This window comes from Mytilus galloprovincialis, chromosome 4 (genome assembly GCF_965363235.1).
Source record: "Mytilus galloprovincialis chromosome 4, xbMytGall1.hap1.1, whole genome shotgun sequence".
Classification (NCBI taxonomy): domain Eukaryota; kingdom Metazoa; phylum Mollusca; class Bivalvia; order Mytilida; family Mytilidae; genus Mytilus; species Mytilus galloprovincialis.
Genome location: NC_134841.1, coordinates 39883606 through 39895619, shown reverse-complemented (window position 1 = coordinate 39895619; position 12014 = coordinate 39883606). Strand labels below are relative to the sequence as shown.

Genomic DNA, 12014 nt, shown 5'->3' with positions numbered 1-12014 from the left:
ACTTTTATTTAACCCCTTAGCTTGAGATGGAGAACACGTGAATTGTATGTGTAAAGTTATTTAAAGGAAGAGAATGTCAACATTGAAAGTGAAACAAAGGTAAATAATTTGATTGACTGATTCGATCCACAAACAAACATTCTAATACAGGTAAAAACGATGATAAACATTTATTTTTTATCTGTAATATGAAATTAAATAGACCTAGAATAATTCAACAGCACGTGTTTGCACAATCTATTTATATCTATATTTATGTTTACATCGCTCATATGGTCATCGGATGACTATAGAGGTCAACTCGATAAATAATTAGATGGCGTCTAGACTCAAATACTCACGAAAGGAAGCTACGTATTTTCATGCCTGTGCCTTGTAAATTGTTTTATTTAGACTGTTTATAGTTTTGTTATAAATCAAATATGAGAATTTTATTAGAATCGGTGAACATCAATTTGACAGCTATTGCCCCTTTAAGATAGACATTGTAATTTTATAAATGTTATATTAGTGTAAAATGTCGATTTTGCATTGATTTTTGTTAATTTTTCTTTTTGTACGAATTCTTGTTCACTATCTTTTATAGAAAAGGGTCGTTTGAAAAATTAACATTAATGAATTAAATTCCATTGCAATAGCATGCACATGTGCAACAAAATCCGCAACAAAGTCAGTGGTTATCTCATTCTATGTTATATCTTAATTTTTCCGTAAAAATGCAAATATCGTCATGTCATAATGTCCTATGACGTGTTTTCCCAAAATGACACAAGGTCAACCTTGAAAGTTCAGTCATCAAATTGAATTGGGGAAGTCTTTTATACAAAAATCTGTTGATGGGAGTTTTTGATTGTTTTTATTTGATCTTTTCACAGTATGTATCGTGTAATAGAGTTCGAGTTGCACTCTAGAAATTGTTTTATTGGTTTGTTGTATCATTGGTTTACTGCTTCATCGGTATCTACCCTACTTCTCCTTTCATTCTTTTTTCTCGTATTTCAAATCTGTAAACCGTCCTTCCCGCTTTTGTTAAACTGATAAACAATATCATTGTACGTTTTATTACAGGAATACGGCTTCGTTTCCATGGTTACGCCAGTGTTCACTGGGTAGAACGATACTCATCAGGAACAGGAAAAAATAAACGGACAGTAGCGAAACACTTTGATGCGGTTGAACAGTATTTTGACCATTCAGCATACGTTTTTGGTAAGTACCATAGGTAGTCTGAAATATCCTCCCCCTTGAATTTCAACTAAAAAAAGAGCTTGTTAATTATGTCTAATATACTCACATTACATTTTCATCTCTATTAACCATCATATGTGTTGAATGATTTAAATAAAAATCATAAAAAAGAAACGAATAATTTTACTATTGGATCTAATATTTGCAACGGAAAAAAGGTATTGGAAAAAAACATTGTCGTATTTAATCAAGATGGGATTATAAAAAGGCTATTTTTTAATAACTATAATAACTTTTTATCAATTTTGATTCGTATTTTTATTTCTCAAATTTTCTGCATCTATGGCTATCATAAAAAAAAACAGATAATATTAACAATATGTATGCATATCATAGTTGTTGACGTGGTAACTAAAATTAGCAGGGAGTAAGAACCAAATTTATTCCTTGATCTGACTTTAGATATAAAAATTGATGGAACCTGTATATATCTATTGAATATAAGTTTAAGTGATGGTAAATATTAAAGATGCATATTGTACACTCTAAATGACCAAGCTTTTTAATATCAAACCTAAAAAACCTTTGTATGCAGTGTATCTCTGTATTATCTGAGTATCCCCGTTTTGTATCTATGTTTTCAAAAGAAATACAGTTACAAGTATACATGTTTTGCATTAGAAATCCACACCTGGGCTATCCGATGTAGATACGCTGGAAACACATATCGAACACAGTGAAAACGAATATCATTATATTACAAAAACTGTTTTAACATGATTGACAACATTAATTAATTAGTAACTTTCATCATAAAATGGTCGATTTTGGTTTACATCTGACTACGTAATTAAAATGCCTTCAGCAACATGGCGGGCGATAATACAGTTTGGGTTTATGTTTTCTTCGATATATTTCGTAAAACATCAAAAAGGAGTATACATGCAATAACTTCCACAGATTTGAATATCTTATTATGAAAAGTATGAAGACATGCACCAATAATGTTATATTTGTTATTCTCATCGGATTTTGTCTAATGCTTAGTCCGTTTCTGTGTATGTTACATTTTAATGTTGTGTCGTGGTTCTCCTTTTATATTTAATGTGTTTCCTTCAGTTTTAGTTTGTTACCCCAATTTTGTTTTTTGTCCATAGATTTACGAGTTTTGAACAGCGGTATACTACTGTTGCCTTTATTTAGGAATATAAAAAAGAAGATGTGGTATAATTGTTAATGAGACAACTTCCCAGAAGAGACCAACAGACAAAGTAGCACATATGGTATCACCTGCCTAATACTATGACATTCACATACTTATTTATTGGATGTTTCAGGCTAGTTGTCTCATTATTTATCTTACCATGTCTCCCTTTTATGATGAGTTTATTTAATACTCATTATAAACATTGATTGCATTTTGTTTTATCCTCGTTTTGAATTCAAGTCTTGTTTCACAACCGATTTGATTTGTATTTTTATATCTTTGTGATATGATCAAAGATACTAATTCCCATAAATTATACTTTTACTCAAAAGATGAAGGGTATTTTTGCGAACAGAAACTACTGAAAATGGAATTAACATAACAAAAACCTTGAATATATTCTGGAATATTTAGTGACTTCAATCGTTATCGAGAGAAGACATATTCAACCTATATCGGAGATCAAACTCCAGATATCAACAATGATAGTATTAACCTAAAAAGTTGTGTTATTGACGAGGAGGCTTTCAATGTTTTGATCGATGACACTTGTTAGACTAAGCTTCAGCTTTTTGAAAATATTTAGATCGATGATGTAGTTATGCTGTTATGCTGTTAAGTCGTTTTCCTTCCTATAAAATTTTGATTCTAATAAGTTCATCCTAAATGAAGTACTAGTATCCGTACTTTGTTTACTTTTATATATATATCCATAAATTGTTCCTATGTATATGTCCTCCATTATATTCTCAAGCGGCAGATTAAACTTTTGAGTGTGGGATAGAGGTCTGGTAAGATGAGAGAGAAAATAAGTCATGGATTATTAATCATCTTTGTCAAGCATCGTTGCAGTTATTGCATCTGATGTTTGCAAGGCGACTGCAGTCAACTGCCCACTTCTTCCGCTGTCAAAATCTATTCATACTAGTACCTATAATCTTAACGTATGACAACTATACTTTAAAAAAAAAACCAAACAAGAGCATTGAATAAAACTGCAATCAACATTTATGTTTAAACTAAAATGAAATTTGGTGTGTTCGACGGGAAACACGTATATTCGAAAACCAACACAAGGATGCATTACTTCTTGAATACTTTAGTAAATATATATTATTAAAAAAGTACATTCAATAATTGTTGAATCGAGACCAAATTAAACTTGCCTGCTGGAGTTGTAACCGTAGTGTATTATGTATATATATTTTCTGAATTATCCCGGTAAATTTCAGGAAGGTTTGTCAAAGAACGTATGAATAATTAAATACTTGAGTTGCTAAATGAACTTATGTATATTACTAAAAGTGAGGAGAAAGGTCATAAGGTGGCAATCCTACTCATAATTCGAAAACAAAAAGACAAAACCACGACAAAAAGAAAAGAAAAGTAAAGACAAACAATAGTGCAAAAAACACAATATTTTAATAAAAGTCTCAGCGAAACGAATGCAGTAGTTGAAAAGTCATGTTGAATTTGTTTTAAAAGTGAACTTCTTTTTTCATAATAGATAATTATTCTTTGTTTGGCTCTATTTTGATATGAATGTCACTGATGAGTCTTATGAAGACAAAACGCGCGTCTGGGGTACTAAATTATAATCCTGGTACCTTTGATAACTTTGAACCAGTTAAATTGTTTTTCTCCTGTCCGAAACCTAACAGTGTATGAATATAATAAAAATCAAGCAGAATGTTGTTCTTGTTATTTTGATATTTTCAGTTGTAAGCAATTATGTTTTCATTCAAGATTTAAGTTATCGTAAAAACGGATCAATATTACTGTTTGTCCACCCTTTAAAGTCACACATTCTTGACAAGTAGCCATTTCACTTGACAGGTAGCCATTGAAATTTACCTGATTCTGATTGCCAATAGTATCAACGTGTTTGTTAAGATAAAAGACCATTGGCAAAAGCATACGCAACGGTTCATCCATTATTTCTAATGGCGATATAATATAAATCATGTCACTATACATATATATGCACAATAGATAAATTCGTCGTTGAAATATGGTCCATTCGTTAACAAAGTGCATTCTATTGATACGCATACCCTTCAAGTAAAAACCGTTCGTCTATCAATAACACATCAAACTGTTTTTGAACAATTACTTATCCATTATCGTGATAAATGTTCAATATCATATCTGCTCTAATTCCACTCTTGCTTCGAAAAATATGTGCAAATGATATAAAATCAAACAAAATTTATTTTGCATGATCATGAAAACGACACATAATAGAAACGATTTATTATAGCTTTTAAATGATCACTATATGATTTTGTTTATTGTTGATTTTCTAAAATAGAAAAAAATATATAGTTATGACATTAAATCATTATATGTATGTATATCAAAACAAAAGCAAACGAACAGATATTAGTTTTACTCATCTCAAAGTATTTGTAAACAAAGAGTCGATCGAATGCAATATATAAATCTTCTTTTTAAATTGGCTTCCAAAATTAAAATAAATTTGAAAAGGAAAATAGAAAAACAAACTTGAAAAAAAAGATAGAATGAAATTCAAAACAGTGTAGCTGTGGCCATTGATTGACACATTAAAATCATCCATTGACTGGGACAATTTAGGTGAACGTTTGTATGTAACGACCAATGCTCACTATGTACTTTTTTAAAGACACTTAAACTATGGGGTCACCAAAGGTTCTCAACACCTAAATAAAGTAATTCGAAAAATTAATCAGAAATTACACGATATTTTGATTTATATCAATTATATAAATCAAAACACAAAGGTTATTCCTGATTAATTTTTCGAATTATTTTATAATTAAAGGTGTTAAGAAACCTTTGGTGACCCCACAGTTTAAATGTCTATCGTAGGTACGTTGTGAACATTGGTCGTTACAGACAAACGTTCACGTAAATTGTCCCAGTCAATGGATGATTTTGATGTGCCAATCAATGGCCACAGCTACACTGTTTTGAATTTCATTCTATACAGACAAAAAGATGTGTGCTGATCAATATCGAGGTTTTTACTGGTAAAGTTGTACTCTGCGCATCCCTTGTAGATTGCTGAAATAAAAATCGGAATATTTGGCTGATATACTGTTATCCAGGTCTTAGTTGTTACATATTATCGTTATCAATGATTGGAAACAAGTAAAGCAGTTTTAATGATATTTTAATTCTATTTCATAAAGTTTGATTCACTGTTTAGAATAAACACATTGACAGCAAGTTTTGCCAACCCTCATTATAGTTCTGCATGCAGGTTCATGTAAAGTAAATTTTGGAATCCTCATTATTATTGTGCTGTTTTAAGCAATGTGAAATCTGCCATTCCTTATTCTTCGTCTGCAGTTTCAAGCAGAGTGGATTTTTATTTTTCCTCTGCAGTTTGTTAAATCTTGAAAATTGACGTTTGGTCAAACTTATCATTAGCAGACATATTATCTAATCAAGGCGAACTATAGATTTTCCTGCAAATTTGACATAAATTTATCTGTCAGTATCTGTCTTATTATTACCAGAAAGAAGTTCTAAGTTCAATAAAACTATTTGTATATAAGTTTGATGTTCTTTTGACAGACGTTTTGAAGATATCTTCTTCAAGTTTAGTCATTATATCCTATTGGTCTATGATTCATTTGTTAGTTTTTTTTAAGACATACATAAAATGATGTCTTACTTCAAAATTGACAAACTCAACTTTTTGAACTGAATTATTAGCATTGTGTGTTAATCATGTTCGAACGATGGCAAGACTTAAAAATTATATTAAAAACCTGTTTATTGCTATTATTTTTATACAGCACTGACCCTTATAATTCAAACCTTATAAAGAATAGGGTGTTGGTTTATTGTGTAAATATATGACTTAAAATAATAAACATTTATTGGTGAGAACAAAAACTTAATATTATCAACGGATACTTCACGTCTTGTTACCCCATCAGAACACCTCTTTAAGTTTTTAAACTTAATATAGGACTAACGTGCCATGCCGTTGTATCAGTTCCACTATAAAAGAGGGGCAACATATACCTGGGGTTTGAAGTCATTAAACTTTGCTCAGTGCTCGGAGCATAAAAATCATGCTCGAAATATGAAATCCAGCATTTTGATTGGTTGATTTTGGAGTACGAGTACTAAAAACTGACTCGAAAGTTTTATGACTTCAAGGCCAGAAGGGAATACAAACGTTTAAATCAATTAATTCCAAAAAGGAGTTTAAATAAAGTCATTAATTACATTTGCATGTGTTCTGGTAGTTTTAAATGTAAGCTCTTCACTGGGTTTACATCAAAGTATCCACGAATACATGCACATTGTCAAGATAACATTTTTGGTTTGGATGCTGTCGCATTGACATTATCAGGTATCAAAGTTTGCTTTTATTGATTATATTTTCTAAGTACATGATATTTATTACTTTTTTAGCAATATCTATTTCTTATTTTATTAATTAATGATGCCAACAGGGACTCTTATAATTTACGATTCATTGACATACTTATGGAGTTTTCTAACGAATGCAGGACATCAATGCACGATTTTTATATGTGTGTTTAATATTTCATTTTAAAGACTGTATTGATATGTGCCAGATTATGTGCTGCTATTAATTTTATATCTTTTTTTTATAAAACTAAAGTTACGAGAAAGAAAAATACGTTATTAAAAGTAGTAGGTACATTTATTGTTATTTGGTTTACTATTCATAAAAATTCATAACATTCAATGTTCATTAAAGAACAAATATGTAAACAGTCCAGTAAGTCTGGTAATTAAATCTTCATGTAGAACTCTAAACCTTTTACTGTTAATCATTCTGATTATTTTTACACATTAGATCTTCTTATGTTTTTAAAAATATCCTGGATTCGTGTTTTGCGATAGGTGGATTCATGTGATTAAGAAACGAAACGAAACTCCATTGTTGAGTGAAGTGAATTCTAATCAAGTACATTAATTTCGGTTTTGCAATATATATTGCTATAAGAGAATCATTGAACAAAGCTCAATGTTATAAGACCATACTTACTTGCTATCTTTATATGTGGTGTATTCATGTCTTTAACACTATTCAAATAACTCGGATGTAAAATTACCAGAACTTTACAAAACTAAAACTTTGTTCTTCAACTTATAGTCTAGGTGAATTTCTCAACACGCATAAAATCCCAACCTTACTGCAAAAGCGTTTATCATCGGTTTGTATTTAATCCCAAACTATTATTATGCAACACTTTTTTTGTTAAATGATGATTTTTGTCTGCCTATTAATGAATTGAAGGTGTTAATATATCTACAATAGTCTGTAAAATGTATTCTCCATTCCAAATTAAAAGACAAATTGAAAGAATTGGTATTACTTCGTTTCATTAAAATTAATGGCGGATGTAGAAACAAGTATCTTGTCTTGGGGAGGGATAAATCCTGTTTTGTTATGAATCACTCTTATTCAAATAAACAATGATCTGAAACTGACATTTACAAGATGCTTGATTTTTTTTATTGACAACATATTTGTTACGTTTGGAAGACATGTTTTACAATAGACTGCTGGAATTCCAATGGGAACCAATTGTGCCCCTCTTCTTGCCGACTTGTTTTCTTATTATTATGAGGCTGACTTCATACAGGAACTTCTTAAGAAGAAAGATAAGCAGTTAGCAACATCCTTTAACTTTAAGTTCCGCTGTATAGATGATGTTCTCTCACAAAATAATACAACATTTGGTGACTTTGTTGAACTAGAGATAAAGGATACTGCAGACACAGTTAAGTCTGCCTCATATCTTGAATTACATCTAGAAATTGACAATGAGGGTCGGTTGGAAACAAAACGGTTCGACAAAAGAGATGATTTCAGATTCCAAATTGTGAACTTTCCATTTCTGTGTAGCAACTTTTCAGCAGCGCCTACATACGGAGTATATATCTCCCAATTGATACGATATTCCCGGGCTTGTATTTCCTATCATGATTCCTTTGAAAGAGAACTGCTGCTCACAAAGCTATTAAACTAAGAGTTCCAAATGGCGAAGTCGAAAACATCCCTTCGTAAATTTTACGGACGCCATCACGAGTTGGTTGACCGTTATGGAATAACCGTTTCACATATGATATCGGATATGTTCCTTATGTCGTAACGATAATACCCTTCACTTTTCACGAATGTGACTTACCGAATTAGATTGTTAACGGATTTGTAAGAACATAAGCAACACGACGGGTGCCACATGTGGAGCAGGATCTGCTTACCCTTCCGGAGCACCTGAGATCACCCCCAGGTTTTGATGGGGTTCGTGTTGCTTAGTCTATAGTTTTCTATGTTTTGTTTTCTGTACTATTATTTGTCTGTTTGTCTTTTTATTTTTTGTCCCTCTGGTATCTTTCGTCCCTCTTTTATTATGAACCCTTTTTAGACTCGGTCAATGTTAATGCTTTTCCTATGGGCATTATATTTATCGGTCTGTGTTTCCTTTCGTTCGTTCGTGCCTTCGTTCGTCTGTTTCTTTTCAGTTTAAAGGTTTTGATTAAGTTAGTTTTTGATGAAGTTCAATCAACTTCAAACTTAGTACACATGTTTCATATGACATGATCTTTCTAATTTAATGACCAATTAAATCTCAATTTCACGGTCTACTGAACATAGAAAATGATAGTGCGAGTGGGGCATCTATGTTTTATGGATATATCCTTGTTTTTTTATCATTTGTTATCCAGTATCCCAATTGATATTTGCTATCAATATATGCTCTAATTCTACTGTTGCTTGGTAAAACTTTCTATTTCTATTTTGCATGTTCATGGAAACAATAATGATAGCTTTAGCATGATCACGTTGAAGCTTTGTTCTTTTTAATTTTTTTTTAATAATAAAAAACATTATATTCACGACACTTAATCATTATATTCTAATGTTGTTTCAACTGATCGAGCGGAGCTTACGTTTTAATTTGCATAAGGACAGTCTATTTGAAGAAGTTTCTGATAAGGATGATGACCGTTATAATTATAATTGATTTCTTATCACCTATCAGTGTCACCAAACGGATGTACAATGAAGTGAGTGAATGATATTGAACGAATAACTGGACACTTTGTTGATGAGTTTATCCCGACACACCTGTCTATAGATGGACCGGCCTTACATAAGAGAACCAGTAAAGCCCCGCCCAGTCAAGTGAAATAAATCAAGTAATACGTATGCATAGAAAATCAACAGCTTAGGAACATAGCTTAGATTTTGTATTTTCTTGAGGTTCATCTAAAGTATTTGTATTCGATTGCGATATACAGGATATAAAAGTTTCAATTTGTTGTTTTTGCTTGCAGAAGTTTGAAAAGGAAAATAGGGAAAACGTAAGTTTTGAAAGAAAGGTACGTTTTTGTACTACTTTGGTAGTTTTCTGTGTGACCTTTGAAAATTGCAAAAACTGAACACCAGGACTATTTGTTATCAGACCTATTATATGCAAGTGAAATTATCAATGAGTGCATTCACTATGATATATTTGTTAGTATCTGAAATTAATATCAAAGGATTTCTCGTTTAGATATGGACTAAATTATTAGCATTGCGTTTCAATTATTTTCGATTAATGAAAATACTTAATACTTATATCAAAGGTGTTTTCTGATAATCATGTATATACTGCACTGATCCTTATAGATGAACAAATTACTTCATCCTAAGTAAATTCATTTAAAAAAAAATGTAGTCGATAATTTTATCTATGACCAACTTTTGATTAACAACACTCACTATAGGATAAATTTATTGTTCGGTTATCCACTTGTACCTTTTTCTAAGGAATATTGAACTATTTTTAATAAGATCTATACCCTTATTGTGTTGATATCAAAACACACAATGCAATATACTAGTAACATTTGGGTCGTTTAGGTTCTGTAAACAAACGTCTTAGAATGAACATATATTGATGGAACAAAGGAGGAAAATGAATAAAGGGTGTTTCGTTTTGTTATCATAGCATATATAACTTTTAAAACTCTTCCAGTGCTAACTTGACCGATTTTGTATTAAAGTTGCATCGTTTTCCTTGTGATGAATATCAGCTGCAAAGAAAGCATGTAGTTCTGTTTGTGATTCACCCCTTTTAGTTTTTAGATTGAAAAAATCCTCATTAAAAAAACAATGAACCCATCTTAAAAAAAGGCGTTGAAATCATAAGCATCACCAGTTCCCGTAGGCTACAGTTCTTTGAAACCAGTTGTACTGCTTTTAAAGAAAAACTAACAAAAGAAAGATAGGTTACAAAACAGTACGGACATCAAATCAAACTTAAAAATCAAATTATACAGATAACTAAAAAATCATTCAGGTAAAAAAGGTGTCATTATCACCATTGTCCAATTGTGTCAATACATGATATATCGATTCAAAGAAGTATATCGACCTCGTATTTTGTCCTCGGTCCATACACTTCTTGTAGGTCAATGTATCCTTGTATCAATCTCATACAAAGCTATAATTGTATATTGTTAAAGAATTTCTTGTCATATCGTTATACTTGATATTTGTTCATCGATCTAAACTGTTTCAATATTGTTATTCATTACAGATTGTAGATTGTAAACTTTTTATATCTTATGTTCAAGTCTATTTCACAGCTATAGGTACTTCTTATAATTTATCTCTGAACATATACCTATATATAAATATATACATTTGATTAAATACCATAATATATAATTTTTTATTCTTAACAAAAAAATCACATATCGACAACTTTCAGAATCGTGAGCCTGTCATCATCAAATTATTTACAGTTGTTTCAACTATTAAAAATAACCTGATAAAGATTATAAACTCAATGCTCACATCTGAATACGTCAGATACCCTTTATTTTAAATCAGCATCTTTTTACCGTTCCGTAGCACCTGCTAACACATCTGGGTTTTTTCGGTGTTCGTTTTGCCAAGTCTTAAACTGTTATTTGCATTTTTCAGTTTTCGAATTTTGTCATGACATTTTCGTTTGTTAACGACTTCTGTGTTTTGTATCTTTCGTATTGTTTGATACATGAAAATAATATCAATGTATCAATTGTCCTTTAAATATTGAAAGCAAAACCAGTGCTTGTGCACGCGAGAACATCCCTGAAAATATTACCGTATTTGCACCGAGAGATGTTACAACACGACATTGTCACGCTTCCTGTCTAGGAGAATGTCTATGTTTGTTAAGTGTATAGAATTATGTGGATTTGTAAATGTTCACAATTTATCATTTCTATTTGTATACAACTGATACTGGATGTATTCACAATAGTTATTGAAAAGTGCATTGTATAGCATGACTATTTTGGGAATATTCAATAAAGCTTATTTTGTTTTTACCGGAACAGAATTAACTACAGCTCTGTACATGCTTCATCTCGGAAGTGATTATTTCAATTTTCAAATGGAGAAAATGTGCATTAAAGTCGTTTTTCGATAATCCGCCCAGCCTATTATTCTGTATATTTGAATAATACTATGCTCGAGACAATTTTATTTTTAATTTATATGGTAAACCATGATGAATGTTCGGGTCTTTTAACAATAGTCATCAAAGGTACCAGGCTTATTATGTAATACGCACAAAAAGAACAATCTTCTCTTTACGGTAGT

At 31.0% G+C, this 12014-nt stretch overlaps 1 protein-coding gene across 1 annotated transcript in view; it reads left to right on the top strand.

Moving 5' to 3' along the window:
* LOC143071026 (arrestin domain-containing protein 3-like) overlaps positions 1-12014 on the top strand; it is a 45987-nt gene that overhangs the window by 5996 nt on the left and 27977 nt on the right. The window contains exon 2 of the mRNA XM_076245114.1: positions 1069-1209. Coding sequence (XP_076101229.1) covers positions 1069-1209 — 141 coding nt within the window. The remainder of the gene's footprint in view (positions 1-1068; positions 1210-12014) is intronic.